At 41.8% G+C, this 16,870-nt stretch overlaps 1 protein-coding gene across 5 annotated transcripts in view; it reads left to right on the forward strand.

The window, feature by feature from the left end:
• FMNL3 (formin like 3) overlaps positions 1-16,870 on the forward strand; it is a 285,433-nt gene that overhangs the window by 224,290 nt on the left and 44,273 nt on the right. For all 5 annotated transcript variants that reach the window (XR_004538810.1, XM_033938096.1, XM_033938095.1 and 2 more), the window contains 7 exons: positions 2,117-2,227; positions 4,891-5,040; positions 5,684-5,785; positions 7,226-7,538; positions 11,120-11,188; positions 11,386-11,510; positions 11,995-12,197. Coding sequence is in view for 4 of the 5 variants with exons in the window: in XM_033938096.1 (XP_033793987.1) it covers positions 2,117-2,227; positions 4,891-5,040; positions 5,684-5,785; positions 7,226-7,538; positions 11,120-11,188; positions 11,386-11,510; positions 11,995-12,197 (1,073 nt within the window). In the remaining variant the exon portion in view is untranslated. The remainder of the gene's footprint in view (positions 1-2,116; positions 2,228-4,890; positions 5,041-5,683; positions 5,786-7,225; positions 7,539-11,119; positions 11,189-11,385; positions 11,511-11,994; positions 12,198-16,870) is intronic.

The following is a 16,870-nucleotide window of genomic DNA, read 5'->3' on the forward strand; positions in this document are numbered from 1 at the left end:
GTAGTTAGGATGATAAAGACTACAAAACATTCAAAAAAAAACCCAAAAAACCCTACTCTTCAAAAAGTATATTAAACCTTTATAACAGAACCAAACCCCCCCAAAAAACTTCACCCAAAACACCATCTACATAGCAAATCAAAAATATCCAAACCACTCATTAGACATTTACTAGTATCTTGACAATTCTCTTGTATTTCGTAACATCATGACAATTCTTGTGTAATCCTCCTTGAACCGTAAGGTAACGGCGGAATAGAAATCACTAATGTAATGTAAGGAACATTTTGGTCTTATCTGCTAATTTTCTTCCTTGAATCCAACAAGACCTGCTCAGATACCCTCTTTTTAAATGGAGAAAGGGAATTATCTTTGTCTTTAGTACAGAAAGAGGAAGCCAGTGGTTTTTTGTTGAAACAATGGAGTCATTTGGTCGAAACGATGAACTGAATAGAATAATTTGACGGTTCATAGACATAATCGCGGAAGACAAAGACTTGCGCCGACAACTGAGCGCAAGACAGAGGTGCGCGCCAAAGAAAATTACTGTTTTTAGGGGCTCCGACGGGGGGTTTTGTTGGGGAGCCCCCCACTTTACTTAATACAGATTGCGGCGGCGTTGTGGGGGGTTTGGGGGGTTGTAACCCCCCACATTTTACTGGAAACTTAACTTTTTCCCTAAAAACAGGGAAAAAGTTAAGTTTTCAGTAAAATGGGGGGGGTTACAACTCCCCAAACCCCCCACAACACCCCCACAACGCGGCGCGATCTGTATTAAGTAAAGTGGGGGGGCTCCCCAACAAAAACCCCCGTCGGAGCCCCTAAAAACAATAATTTTCTTCGGCGCGCGCCTCCGTGCTGCGCTCAATTGTCTGCGTGCGCCTTTGTCCCAGCGCGCTTTTGACCTGACACCAATTTGACTGAAGTAGATTGAGCGAGTTGCAGCCTCTTTAATGAAGTAAAGGAAAGACCAGCATATAGAGAATTACAATAGTCTAGGTGGGAAATAACCAAAGCATGAACCAGTAATCATAAGAGGGTGGGAGATGAAAGTGACTGAACAGGAAGAATATGTTGCAGAGCAAAAAAGGAGGACCGAATAACTGAATCTTTTTGCTCGTGTCTAGTACTTCCTAACCCATTAATTTTTCTGCGGGGAGAATATGGAAGTTCTGAAATTTTTTTCCCAAGAACAACTTAGTATTTTTATAACTGAATTCCTCCTTTTACGAAGTTTTTACTTGCAGTGTATTGGTTTTGCCCAGTCCTCATATGCTTTGCTACCGAAATACTGATGAGTTACGGCTCTACAGAACCTTTTATAATGCAGAGTTTGCAAAGTTGTCTCTGTCTCCATCCTCTGAGGGCACAGCCCACAAGATCTGGAATGGTCTGGTTGAACTCAAGGGAAGAAAAATAGCAGGTAAAAAACACATTTTTCCTTGCTATTGAATATTTAAAAATATTCACCACAATGGTTTTTAAACTTCTGTTGAGAACTGTCTCTTACGAATGATTTTGGGGTGAAATAGGAGTATAATTAGGTATGCTTGTAACCAGAATTTAGGAGGTTCATTTTCAAAGGGATTAAATGCACCTAACCTTGGCACTAGGGCTGAGTACCTAAATGTAGGAACTAATAAGCTTCTAAATTTGGGTGTCTAAAACATAGGAAGTATTGAAGGAGTTAGGATGAGGGGGTAGTTTAAGCATTTACATGATTTTCAGTAATAAGCATCTAACCTACAGTCTTAAACGTAACAAGAATAATTACAAGCTTTTATAAAATTTCAAAAATTGTTTGATTTATTTGCTTGTATATTAGCTGGGAGGGAGGGGGAAATTTCTTTGTTGCAGTAATGTTTGAAAGTTTGCTGCGCTTATTATACAATGATACATATATGTGATTCATTTATGGCACATTTGTAGTTTGAAAATCAATAAAGAATTAAAAAAAAAAAAAACCCCAAAAATGATTACAGTCTAAGTTTATGTGTCATAAATAGACAGTGAGCATTTTTTTGAAAATTGCTCCCTACTAGTGTGTACATAGATGACACTATATTAAAACCAGTATCTCTGTGGTACATTTGATGTTGGTTTGCTGTGCTACTAGGTTGCCTGTATGCAGTTCATAAACATTGTGGTTCACTCTGTGGAGGACATGAATTTCCGAGTTCACCTACAATATGAATTCACAAAGTTGGGGCTGGAAGAGTTCCTGGAGGTAACTTGCACGATTTTGACATCCTAAAGCAGAGATAGAAGATGCAAAGGGTAGGAGAAAATGAAGGCAATGGGTTTTGGGCCTTCTGTTTATATGAAGTGTGACAAATGTGGTATATAGCACTGCAGGAAAAATTACTGTGGTATTTCCTTTCTGAGGTATTTCGGGAATTTTTTTTCTTCTGTCTCTTTCCTGCATGTCTGTAATGCAAAAATGTGTTCCTGTATTACTGAGTTGCATAACATGTTGCTGCATAGGGAAGGACGAGATTTTGTGTACTAACTGGCGATTGAAAATGCATATTACAGCTGCTAACCTATTTACAACTAATTAAACCACCTTTGGGTCTCATTCCAAATGTCTTTCGGTGGTGGGAAGAGGTTATTTAGAGGACTATTAGATGCAGTACTCAAAGAAAACTTAATCAGCCCAGCATCCTCCACTATTTAAGGTTCTCTCTAGAGACAGCGAACATGTTTAAACAATTCTCATTTTCAAATCTTGTTTTCCCTTCATCTGCTTCCATCCAGCCCTTTGAGTGAATTAGTGCTCTTAACCTCTGGCACGTTCATAACATAGTAACATAGTAAATGACAGCAGATAAAGACCTGAATGGTCCATTCAGTCTGCCCTGTAATTTCATGATTAAATTCAAATGTCTATTTTTCTTTGTTATTTCTGGGCCATAGACTTTAGAAGTCTACCCAGTACTGTTCTTAGGTTCCAACTACTGGAGTTGCCTTTGAAGCTCACTCCAGCCTATCCAAACCATCTCCTTTGCTGGATTCAGACGGTGAAAGTTTGCTCATTCATATTCTAATTAGCGATCCTCTGTGTTTATCCTGTGCTTTTTTGAATTCCATCACAGTTTTTCTCTCCACCACCTCCCTCGGGAGGGCATTCCAGGCATCCAACACCCTCTCCGTGACAAAGAATGTTCTAGCATTACCTTTACGTCTACCTTCCCTCAACCTCAATTTATGTCCTCTAGTTTTACTAATTTTCCTTCTCTGGAAAAGATTTGGTCTATATTAACATCTTTCAAAAATTTAAATGTCTGTATTATATCACCCCTGTCCCACCTTTCCTTCAGAGTATACATGTAGAGGCCTTCTAGTCTCTTCTTGTACTTCTTTTGGTGTAAACCCCCTACCATTTTCGTCACTTTCCTCTGGACCGCTTCAAGTCTTCGTATATTCTTGTCCAGATAGGGCCTCCAAAACTGAACACAATACTCTCAAGTGGGGCCCCACCAACGACCTGTACAGGGGCATCAGCACCACCGTTCTTCTGCTGGTTACGCCTCTCTATATACAGCTTAGCATCTTCCTGGCTACAGCCACCTTCTTGTCACAGTGTTGCCTTCAGATCCTCGGACACTGTCACCCCAAGGTCCCTCTCCCTGTCTGCATATCAGTCTCTCACCTCTCAGGAAATTCATCTCCCTTGGATTTCTGCTCCCCAAATGCATCACTCTGCACTTCTTTGCATTGAATTTTAGTTGCCAGACATCAGACCATTCTTCCAATTTTTGCAAATCCTTTTTCATATTTTACACTCCCTCCAGGGTGTCCATTTTTTTTTTTAACCAATCTTAGTATCATCCACTAAAAGGCTAACCTTTCCTTCTATCCCTTTGGCAATATCGTTCACAAACATATTGAACAGAATTGGCCCCAGCACCTTTTAAATACCTATGTGGCATAAAAGAGACACTTGATTATGAGGAATCTCTCTTGACCACTTCCTCAAGAGATGTCGGTGGTAAAAAGGGGAAAGCCTTGAAAAAGCAGGAAGCGAAACATGTTGGCTTGCTCCCCGACTTTCAAACCACAAAGATAAGTGTTGTTACTTATAAATTATTCTAAAGTATGTATATTTGATGATAATAATTGAGATTGAACCAGTGAAGAGATGACACATGAAGCTTAGGGCTATGAATGTATTGAGCCCGGAGTTGTGTCTCTGAGGTTCTGAGATATACCAGAGAAATCACTTATCTGGGGTATTACAAATAAGTATTCTAAGTTTCAAATGATAGGCATGTAACTTAAGACTATTCTGTAAGTTATGTGTGTAATTATGTGACCCCCACCCCATATTTGACCCAGATGCAATCCATGGGTACACCTACCAGCAAACTATATGCTATTGAATTGTACATGCACATAGTTACAGAATAGCATTTAGACAGCATTTAGTATTTATACATCATTTATACTTAAGTGGTTTTCATTCAGGTATTCAAGCAGTCCTCCCTATCTGTCCTGGTGGGCTCACAATCTGACTAATGTACCTGGGGCAGCGGAGTGTTAAGTGACATGCCCAGGGTCACAAGGAACAGTGCGGGGCTAGAACCTGCAACCTTAGGGTGCTGAGGCTGCAGCCCTAACCATTAGGCCACTCCTCCACTCCAGCTTCCAGGTGTTTTCTGAAATGGAGAGTATTTTTCCCCACATAGGCTCCATAAGGTGATATCACCCACTGATGAGATCTTGTGATCCTGCTTGTCCTTGGAGATTAATTAAGTGCTTGTTAGGAAGTGTGCTCCAAATGTATTAGGCTGTAGTTTGGGGTTGTACAGTTGTTCCCTTGGACTGCCTGTAGTTTTTATTCTGACATTCCCTGCTGCCTCTTCTCAAGTCCTGACATTGTTCCCTCAGAAGTCGAAGCACACGGAGAGTGAGAAGCTGCTGGTGCAGATTCAGGCTTACCTTGATAACGTCTTTGATGTTGGAGGTCTGCTTGAAGATGCCGAGACTAAGAATGTGGCACTGGAGAAGGTGGAAGAACTGGAAGAGCACTTATCACATGTAAGACTTTCTTCCTGTTGCTTTCTCTTGGGATTATTATGTTGTGAATGGAGGTGCATTGGCACTGCTAATAAAAACTTTATCAGTGAAGAAGAGTATGATGGTATATTCCAGTCTCTGTGTTCATCTGGCTCCTGCCTGTGATAGAGCCCATTTTAAATGCGCTTTCCCAGTCATAAATCCACACCAACTTTGGTTGGATAAGTCCAAAATGGATTTTGTATAAAGGGAAAGGTTGTTTTTGCAAAGAATTATTATTATTTTTTTGTAGAAGTAAATTGCACTGTAGCATTTTTCATCCAGGGTGGGGTGGGGGTGGGTGGGAATATTTTATGATTTCTTTTGCTTAGGAATAATTGTTGGGTATAAGGGAGGGGGGATATTTGATGCGATTTAGAATTTGATGATATATTAAGTGATGTTAAAGTATAATACAAAATGATTGTATTATATGTTACACTTAATGTGAGTTTTAAAAACGAATAAAGATTACAAAAAAAAAAGAAAGAAAAGGCTGTGCCTTTATGTGGGCTGGTGTATTCAAGGTGAGCACACAGAATGAACGGTATTTACTTGAGTTAGCTGACTGTATGGCTGTATGGAATGGCCACTGCCTATAAATGCATATGTGGTTTATCTTCAGTTGACAGAGAAACTTTTGGACTTGGAGAACGAGAATATGATGCGAGTGGCAGAACTAGAGAAGCAGTTGCTGCATCGAGAAAAAGAGCTAGAGACCATCAGGGTATGAAGTAACTAATTTGCTAGTTACACACACACAAAGAGTGGCACTGGCTGCACATAATATGGCAGGAGATGTTTATTCACTCCTAGTCTAGTTAAGATAATATTCAAACATATTTCTGTCCTCATTTATTTGGTTTTATATCTCATCCTCCCAGAAAAGCTCAGAATGGATTACATACATAACAAAGCGTATTTATACAAAGTGATGGTAACCATAGCATGGCAGGACATTATCTGATAGACGGCAAAACATAGTTAACATAATATGACAAAACATGGTATGGTAAGACATAGCATGGCAAACCCTGAGATGTCCTGTCTGTCAGATTAGATTGTTAGCTCTTCTGAGCAAGGACTGTCTATTGCAGGGGCTCAAAGTCCCTCCTTGAGGGCCGCAATCCAGTCGGGTTTTCAGGATTTCCCCAATGAATATGCATGAGATCTATGTGCATGCACTGCTTTCAATGCATATTCATTGGGGAAATCCTGAAAACCCGACTGGATTGCGGCCCTCAAGGAGGGACTTTGAGATCCCTGGTCTATTGTATGTTAAATATACAGCTCCTTGCAGCGCTATAGAAATGATAAATAGTAGTATTAAAAACATGATTAACCTAGTATGACACGACAGTTTTACACATAATATGATAAAACCTAGCACGGTAGACACTGAACAGCAAATATTGTGTGGCAGACAAAGCATGAGAAATCGTAGCATGGTAGACAAATGGCAAATATACGTAGTATGGAAGATATGGTAAATATATGTATGGAAGATATCACGTATAGTAAAGTGTTCAAAACATGGCATGGTTAGAAATTTGGGGTGAGTGCAGTTTAGGGGGAATTTTTTGGGTGGTAGGGTTCAGTTTGTAGAGTGACAGTGGGGTAAACTGTAGGGCTGGGAAAGCAAAGAATAAAAATAGGAAGTCTGAAAGGAGCAATTGCCACCGCGTGATCTAATGTGCAACTTTCTTTTAAATTAGTCCCCTTTTTTCTTACTCCTGTTACTCTATATGCTTTATCTTAGCTTACATCCTATGCTATCCACTAAAATGCTGTATTGTGTTGACATTGTAATGTAGCATCTTTTGCCATACCTTGTATAGCTATTTGAATATTTTTACTGTTTATTTTGTCTATTGCCTATGTTTGACTTATTTTTGCTATACATTACCTTGAGTGAATTCTTTCAAAAAGGTAGTAAATAAATCTAAATAAATGGATGGAAGGGTGATATTGCATTGTACTTGCATTGCAGGTAGGGCAGGGACTATTCATGATGGGGAGAGGGGCAGGAGAGGGAAATCCCAAAACAGGAAGCCACCTTCAACATTTATGGTTGATCACATAGCCTATTTTCATATATTAAAAACTGGGTGAGTGTGTATTTCACCTCAGGAAGCATTCACCTGCCATTTATGTGTGTGTGGGACAGGAGACTTATGAAAACACAAGCCACCAGGTTCACACGCTAAGGAAGATCATAAAGGAGAAGGAAGAGGCATTCCTGCGCCAGGTCAACCTAGAGCAACGCCTTCGACACCTGGAGCAGACGGGCAATATCCAACTGCTCAAAGAGGCTGAGGGAGGTCTTAACATCCTATCGCTGGGAATCCTGGGCACTGAAAGCCAAATTCTAGCTGAGATACAATCCCTGCCCGCTGGACTGCCTCCCATAGAGCTAGAACCTCCACCTCCGCCACCACCTCCGCCACCACCACCACCGCCAGCTCCACCCCCACTGCCAGGTAAACACATTGAGGAGCATTTTCAATAGGATATCTAAATCCTTACTTTGGATGTTTTAAGAAAAACATCCAAAAATCAGGTAAAGTAAATGTCCATTTTCAATCCCACAAGACATCTATCATTTTTAATGGCCCAGCTAGATGTTTTGTCCAGCTAGACATCTAATTTCTTTTTGCCATTATCAAAAAAAAAAAAAGGTCCAAATTAAAAACATCAAAACAAGCCATTTGCATGTAGGAGGGGCCACACAGACATGCCAGCAGAGCAGTGGGACACTGCTGTGAACTTCACATTAAGAGTGCCATGTACACATCTCACCAGAAACCATGTGCATTATATAGTGAGCCCTCCAAAACTCAATAGCCCTTATGCCTGCAGTTGTCACTTATATGGCAGTACAGTGGGATTTTGGTGGGTTTTGTTGGGCTCACCCTTTATACCACAAGTGTACTAGTTAGGGTGAGATATGAGTCTGGGTCCCTTTCTCTGCAGTCTACTGCTACTCTAGAGACCTGCTTGCAGTTTTACTAGGACTGGTAATAGTATCTGTAGCTGTTATAGACAGATATTTATCCTTGGACAAGCAGGCAGCATATTCTCACCTGTGGTTGACGTCATCCATGGAGCCCGGTACGGACAGTGCTAAAAGTGTACTACCACTTTAAACTTCTTAAGGAGCTTTGAGACTGCCAGCACCGTGTATGCGCAAGTGCCTTCCCACCTGACGTCGGCTCGCAGTTCCTCACTTTTTCGATCTCCATAGAGTGAAGATGTGTTTTGGACTCTGTCCAACTTGCATTACCTTCCCAATGTATTTTTACCTTTGGCTCATTTTCTTTTCTAATAGTTTCTTTTTTCTTTTTAAAAAAAAAAACCCAAAACTTTTATTTCTATTCCTCAGGCAGGCCTTCGGGCCTTTTCTTCATCAGTGTTTTTCTCACTGGCTTTTGTCTCGAGCTGCAACCAGAGTTTTTTGATTTAGCTGCCACAATTTTTCCTCAGATGTCGAAGCCAACTGCTGGTTTTAAAAAGTGCACTCATTGCCAACGGCCCATCTCCATCACTGACCTGCACAGTTGGTGCAATCAGTGTCTGGGCCCGGAGCATCAAGTGGACACTTCTATCCCCTGTTCTACTCTACAAAAGTGCTCTCTTAAGGCTCAACACAGGAGAAGTTATTTGGACTGGCCATGACCTCAAGGCAACAAATCGGTGCCATTGGTACTGATGGTACCAGCATCGATGCCTCCTTCGATGTCAGACGTTATTCCTACATCGGGTAAATCTGCTAAGAAGCTGTCCTCTACTTTACCAGCATTGTTAGGCATCTTTAGCATCGAGTCCCTTGATGCATACCAAATGCTAATGCTATCATCAATCTCCTTCGGCTGTGTCTCCTATAAGGCGTGCTTCCTCATCGAGGTCGCCCACCCTTCGACACCCTGCAGCACCAATGGTAATGCCTTTTGAGCCAGTGGTACTGGTGCAGTCCATCCAGGACCAACTGAAGGAATTCTTTCAGAAAGAGATTGGTGACCTGTTTAAGCTGCATACAGCACTGGTGTTTACATTGACTCCCTCAATACTGGCCCAGCCTGAGCATGGCACATCGAGGCCCAAGGGTACAGAGTCCAGCTTTTCATCAAAGCATCAACGGACATCAAAATAACACAGTACTGATGCTTGCTTCTCTGAATCTAAGCATGCATTACATGGTTACGATTCCCGTTCCTCTCAATGCAGATCAAGATCTAGACATTCTCGTCGATGCTCTTCATCTTCCTTTTCATCTGACTGGTACTGACATCATCGAAGGAGCCCTACTCGATGTTCTCACAGTCATTGCACTTCTCAGACAAAGAAGCATCCTTCTTCACCTTCCTATAGAGAATCTCCTGGAGTTCCAGATGTCAATTCTGATCTTTCTCAACGAGACACTGATTCTGATCTTGAACCCACCTTATCTGCTCCAGAGTTGTATAGCATTCCACAAATCCATCTCCTCCACCGCCTAGATGTAGATCTCCTCCAGAGGGACTTTCTTTCACCAAATTCATCAGGCAGATGGGGAAAGCTTTGCCTGTTAAGCTGGAGTTGGATATTGAGCAGAGAGCAGAGCTTCTTGAGGCATTAGACTTTGATGAACCTCCTAAAGAACTCCTTAAATTGCCTCTACATAATCTCCTTAAGGAGGCTTTTTTTAAAACTGGGAGACTCCTCTCACTCTTCCTATAGCTCCAAGGAAGATAGACTTTATATAGAATACATTCCTGTCCCAGCTTGGATAAGCCACAACTGGCACATCAGTCTTTACTGGTGGAATCTACTCTTAAAAAATCTTCCAGTACTAGAGTATATGCTACTGCTTCATCAGGACGTGAACGCCACACTATAGACAAGTTTGGGTGCTGCCTCTTCCAAAATTCTATGTTAGCCAATAGGGTTCTCAGTTATAACTTCTATGTGTCATTTTACCTTAAACAGCTCGTTAAGAAATTGGCTGATTTTCAACAATATGTTCCATCTGACCAACTTCCATAATTCCATGAGACTACTCATAGCCTCCTTCAAACCAGAGACTTTATGGCAAGATCAGCTTTTGATGCATTTGAACTGACATCCAGAGCATTGGCTATGTCTGTTGCTATGAGACGCTTGCATGGCTGTGAGTCTCTGACATGGACATTAACATTCAAGATCGTTTAGCAAACATTCCTTGTCTTGGTGAAGAGCTCTTTTGGGACAGGGTGGAGGATGTCACCCAAAGATTTACCCAGCATGAACAAAGCTGGACCACCTTAACGGGATCCAAGAATAAGACTCAGCCATCTAAATCTTCTCAGAGACCTGCTTCCTATTCATACAAGAGGCGTTATCCACACAGACAGTCAAGTAGCCATGTACTACAGCAACAAGCAGGTAGGAACAGGCTCTCTTCTTCTGTGTCAAGAAGCCGAGCACATTTGGAACTAGGCAATTCCTGAAAACATATTTCTCAAAGCCATATATGTACAAGGGAAACGGAATGCTCTAGCCAACTGGCTCAGTAGATTTCTTCGGCCCCACGCGTGGACTCTCAACTCCAAAGTCTCACTATGGGGGATGCCTCAGATAGACCTGTTTGCGTCTCCCCACAGCCACAAATTGCCTCAATTCTGCTCCAGACAATACTCTACTTATCATCTGGAGATGGATGCTTTTCTTCTGGATTGGTCACACAAGTTCCTGTATGCCTTTCCACCAATCCCTCTAGTTCTGAAGACAGACAGACAGGCAGACAGGGGGCCAGGGAGAGAGACAGAAAGAAAGGCAGGCAGGGGGCAGAGGGCCACGGAGAGAGAAAGAAAGACAGGCAGGCAGGGGGCCACAGAGAGAGACAGAAAGAAATACAGACAGAGGGCCACGGAGACAGACAGAAAGAAAGAAAGACCTCAGCGCCCCATTGTGCTCAAAGTCTACACATCTATTCTAGCACCCATTAATGTAACGGACTTAAACACTAGTATAATATAAAGAGCAATGTAAGAATGGGATATCTGCCAAATACTGAGCCTGTCATCTCTTTTCCCCCTTCATTCAGACAAGTGCCCCCCACCCCCACCGCTTCCTGGTGCCTCACCATCCGTTGTGATGACCGTTGGATTGTCAGGTAAGTCTTCTGTTTATAGAACTCAAGGTTTGGGGGTGAGGGGTACGGCTGCTTGTGCTCAGGGGCAAGGAGTTCCTGAGGAATGGAATGAAGGCTGTGGCCTAAGCCTGGTTTGCAGTGAGGAAGAGACATGGTGGTGGGATGGGAACAATGCACAATGCACAGTTTGATTATGTTATGTTTGGCTTCCTTTGAAGCAATCCGGATAAAGAAGCCAATCAAAACCAAGTTCCGCCTTCCGGTCTTTAACTGGACAGCACTTAAACCCAATCAGATCAATGGAACAGTGTTCAGTGAGCTTGATGATGAGAAGATACTAGAGGTGAGATGGTATTTTTATTCAGGATAAAAAGACTGCACTGATTTCCCTTTAACTGTACAGTAAATAAAGAAGAACCTGCTTAGAGGAAGCAAATAATAGGGATCTGTTGGCTCTGTTCTGATGAAACATTCACTAGGGCATCCTTATAGCGCTTTTGAAGAAAGTTCATATTAAGGGAGTGGAAACCATTATGGCACTGCTGAGTGAATGCTAACATTGGGGATCTTATTGACATTGTAGGGTCATGGACAGTGAGGATCCCTGTTGGCACTGTGAAGAAGAAGCCTACATTTGGGGATTTAATGTTTATGGAAGCACATCTGTACCTAAGCATGAAGGGATATTTATTCTAAATATTTATAAATAGGAGGTTTTGGAAATAATGTACGTAGGACCTATTTATGAATATACCAGGAGGAGAGTGAGATGGAGATGTGCATTTGACCTGTATATTAAAAATATATTGGATTTTTCTTTTTTTCAGGATCTGGATTTGGACAAGTTTGAAGAACTTTTTAAGACCAAAGCACAGGGTCCTGCCATAGACCTAAACTGTTCAAAAAGCAAATCCAGCCACAAGGCAGCCAGCAAAGTGACCCTTCTGGAAGCTAACCGAGCAAAGAATCTTGCCATCACACTGCGGAAAGCAAGCAGAAGTACAGAAGAGATCTGTAAAGCCATCCACATGTATGTAAACCCATTTCTTTGCCTCCAAAGAAATTGGAAAAATGGTTAAGGATTTAGCAACTATGGAGGTAATATTGAGCCCATGGCTTATGAGTTGCTTTCAGCTGTGGGTTGACCTAATCCTGGTCATGCACGACTCCCAGCATCGAATAGCAAGGTATGCACATTGACTCAGAAGTTAACCAGGCACCAGCCAATATTCAGATCGGTGCCTGGTTAACTCTCTGCATAAAGTTAAGACAACCTTTTTGCTTTCCTAACTTTATGCATTCATTTAACTGGTTAGTAGATTGGCTAACATGCTGGCTCCACCCAAGCTCCATCCCAAGAATTCCCTTGCCTAGTCAATAAAGGAATGGCCAGTTAGCAAAGATTTTTAGCAGCCAGCCAACTTAGCGGGGTTTAATCGAGCAGGAGCTTCTCTTGCCCAGTTAAAACCTTTTAAACATTCATTTGGGGTGCTAAATCCAAAGTTAAACATAATATTTTGGAACATCATACACATGAAAGAGAGCTAACGGGGAAAAGGGTCATCATCTATGATAATTCTAGAACTCCAGGATAAAGTTATTGAAAAGTAAAGATTACAACATGCCCGCCCCCCCCCAATCCTCTATCTAGACCTTGGGAGGGCTGACTGTGGAGAGGGCTCTTTCAGGATAGGAGGGGAGGGCCTTTGATGCTTGCAGGCTGGGGGGGGAGCACAGTAGGAGTGTGGGGGGACTATTTAAAGGTAAAACAGATTTATGCGGGTCCTGGCCAATATTTAGCTGGGGGCCGCATAACTGTCTTATGTGAACCTCGGTGGAATATCAGCCAGGACCTGCATAGGCTATGGCAGACATCCCTATCACATTTAGAACATAAGAAGCTCCATCTCCAGATCAGACCTTCGGTCCATCAAGTCCGGTGATCTGCACACATGGAGGCCCTGCCAGGTGTACACCTGGCGTAATTTTTAGTCAACCATATCCTTCTATGCCTCTCGTAAGGAGATGCTAGTTTGCTTTTGAATCCTAGGACGGTCGATTCCGCAATAACCTCCTCTGGGAGAGCATTCCAGGTGTCAACCACTCTCTGCGTGAAGCAGAACTTCCTGATATTTGTCCTGAACTTGTCCCCCCTTAGCTTCATTCCGTGTCCTCTTGTCCATGTCAAATTGGACAATGTAAATAATTTTTTTTTCTCTATTTTGTCGATTCCTTTCAGTATTTTGAAGGTCTCGATCATATCCCCTCGCAGTCTCCTTTTCTCAAGTCATCCCAGTCTCTTAAGTCGATCCTCGTATTCCAGTTTCTCCATACCTTTTACTAGTTTCGTTGCTCGTCTTTGCACCCTCTCCAGCAGTTTTATATCCTTCATTGGGAGACCAATGTTGGATGCAGTATTCCAAGTGGGGTAATAATAATAATAATAATAGTTTATATACCGCAGGACCGTGAAGTTCTATGCGGTTTACAATGAATTAGAAAGATTCTACAAATTGAATGGGACATTCATAGTTAGAGATTAGTGGTTAGCAGTTTACAGGATCAGATTTGGGGGGTGAGGTTGTGATGGAGTCGATTGTACTAAAGCGGCATTATGACCCTCTCTGATCTACTCGTGATTCCCTTCTTTATCATGCCCAACCTTCTATTTGCTTTCTTTCTTTGCTGCTGCCGCACATTGTGCTGATGGTTTCAGGGTCCTATCTATCAGTACACCCAGGTCCTTTTCTTGTTTGCTGTTACTCAGAGTTGCACCTGACATTCTATACTCGTGTTCCTTATTCTTACTGCCTAAATGCATTACTTTGCATTTCTCCACATTAAACTTCATCTGCCATTTCTCCACCCATTTCTCTAACTGACACAAGTCGCTCTGGAGTTCCTCGCTATCCTTCTGCGATCTGATTGCCCGGCATAGCTTTGTGTCGTCTGCAAACTTGATGATCTCACTGGATGTTCCTTCTTCTAGTTCATTGATGAAAATGTTAAATAAGATGGGCCCAAGTACCGAGCTAGTCACTTTCTCCCAGTCTGAGAACTTCCCATTTATGCCCACTCTCTGCTTTCTGTTCTCCAGCCATTTGTCTACCCATCTTAGTATATCTCCCTCTATTCCATGGCTTTGTAGTTTCCTGAGAAGTCTTTTGTGTGGAACGTTGTCAAACTCTTTCTGGAAGTCTAAGTATATTATGTCCACCGGTTCTCCACTATCAATTTGTTCGTTCACGGTCTCAAAAAATTGAAGTAAATTTGTTAAACATGATTTCCCTTTCCTGAAGCCATGTTGACTGGCTTTCATCAGGTTGTGTGTATCCAAGTGCCGGACTATGCTATCTTTAATCAATATCATCTTTCCAGGCTCACAGGTCTGTAGTTGCCCGGTTCTCCTCTCAATCCTTTTTTGAAAATTGGCGTGACATTCGCTATCTTCCAGTTGTCCGGTATCTGTCCAGTTCTAATTGTCAGGTTGGCAAGTTTTTGCAATAACTCTCCAATTTCAACCTTCAATTCTTTTAAGACTCTCGGGTGAATTCCATCCGGTCCAGTATTCAATGCCAGTGTCCAGACTTGGCCCAGCACAGAATATCAAGGAGCTAACCTAGCCAGCAACGATCAGCATCTAAAAAAACACTGACCACTGCCGGCTATGCTTGCAAATCTTTCTTATGCATATTCATTGTAGATATCCTGAAAACTTGTTCTGCCTGTAGACCTTGAGAACCAGAATTGAGTAGCCCTGACTTAGGTTATAAAACCACCCTTATGATATGCCACCTAGAGTCATCTAGGGGACACTGCAGTTATGTGGGTGAAGGCTTTATAGACTGATGAGTGGTGTGGTTTTTTTGTCTCAGTTCCAATTGATATGCATGGCATAAAGCAAGTGCAGCATATCACCCTACTACCACCTCTACAGTAAAGCATGGTGGTGGCAATGTTATATTGTGAAGATGCTTTGCAGCAATGGAGATGGAGAGACTAGTGAAGATTTAGGAAAAGTACAGACAAGTCCTGGTTTCAGTCTGCTCTAGTCCTAATACTGGAGAGAAGATTCACTTTTCAACAGGACAATGATACCGAGCAAAGCAACAATTTAGTGGCTGAGCAGGAAGAGAAAAATGGTCTGATTGGCCCAGCCCAAGTCCAGACCTGAATCCAATGGAAAAGCTTTGGCAAGACTTGAAGACTGTAGACCATATTTGATCCCAATCCTATTTGAAAGAGTATGAGCTGTTCTGCAGAGAAGAAAGGGCAAATCCCACTATGCAAACTTGGTAGACCTTTTCTACTCATAGCTATTATTGCTGCTAATGGGGGTTTTTGTTCTTAATTACTTTTTGTATATTTCTGCAACTGGTTTTCATGACGCTAGTGTTGAGCATATTGCGTAAGTCAGAGAAACAAGCTCCTACTTTAACACATTTTGAACTGCATTATTTTAGACAGTAGAATATGAAATAAGTATAAGAATGTGAAAACTTTTGCAAGGCACTGTGAAGCAGATTCTATAAATGGTGCACACATTTCTGCAAGCAAGATTGCACATTATCCTGAAATGCGTGCCTAATTAAATTGACTAACATGTCAATTAGTGCCAGTAAATAGGTGCTAACAATCAATTATTGGTTAAAAACGTTTTGGATTTGTGTGTGCAAAAGATCCGCATGCAAATCTTACAGTGTGAAATTTAAAAAGGTTGTGGCCAGGAGCATTCACTAAAGATGCACATGTACTATTACCAATTAAACTACTGGGTATGAGATATGAACACTGAGTTCCCAAAGTATAGAAATGCTGGAGTGAAACAACCTCCTAACTCCTGGGGTATGTGCAGTTCCCAGCATTGAATATCTGAATCTCAGCAGCCACCCTGAAGTTAATCATGCGCTGGCCTATGTTCAGGCCGGCAGCCAGTTAACTTCACTATATAAAGTTAGGACTGCTTTTATGCTGTCCTGACTTTATGGGGTTACTTAGCTGGTCAGCAGGCTGAAAATCACCATTAACTGGCTAAGTTTGTACTCTGTCCTAACCTATCTAGTTAGAGGATACGCTGGTTAATGGGGATATTCAGTGGCACTGACCTTTCCTGGCCATATAAATGGCTTTGAATATTGGGCTGACCTTTCGTAGTACATGACATGGGGATTAATCAACCATTTAACGTTATCAGCCTCTCACTAAGCAAAGGGAACAAGACAATAGCTTGGAAATCCCCCCCAAACACAGAGCGTTGCAGAAAGTCCATTCCTTCTCAATCTGTCTCAGTTACAATGTAGAAGAAAAGGACCCCAGATATGATGAAACTTAGCCTGGTGATCTTTAACATGAAATAATATTGGAATGTAGTGATGGTAAAGCATGCCCCTAAAAGCTACCAGTACATCCAAGCAAATGATAATGCCAGAGAAAAACCAATACTCACTTTCCAGCTTCCCTCCAACAAGACTAATACACATGGAAATAGGTACTTATACCCCCTCACACCCTCTGCAACAGAGATTAGAATGAGCATCCAGGCGAGAATCAAGCAAGGGTATTCTGTAGATTATATGAATAAACACAAGCACAGCTTTTTAGAATTGATATTCCTGCAGGATGTGGAGAAATTCAGGTTTTACAAGAATGTCCAAGGTAGGTAGCACTTTATAAACTAACCAATTTATAGAAGTATGAGCTTTT

This window comes from Geotrypetes seraphini, chromosome 3 (genome assembly GCF_902459505.1).
Source record: "Geotrypetes seraphini chromosome 3, aGeoSer1.1, whole genome shotgun sequence".
Lineage (NCBI taxonomy): Eukaryota > Metazoa > Chordata > Amphibia > Gymnophiona > Dermophiidae > Geotrypetes > Geotrypetes seraphini.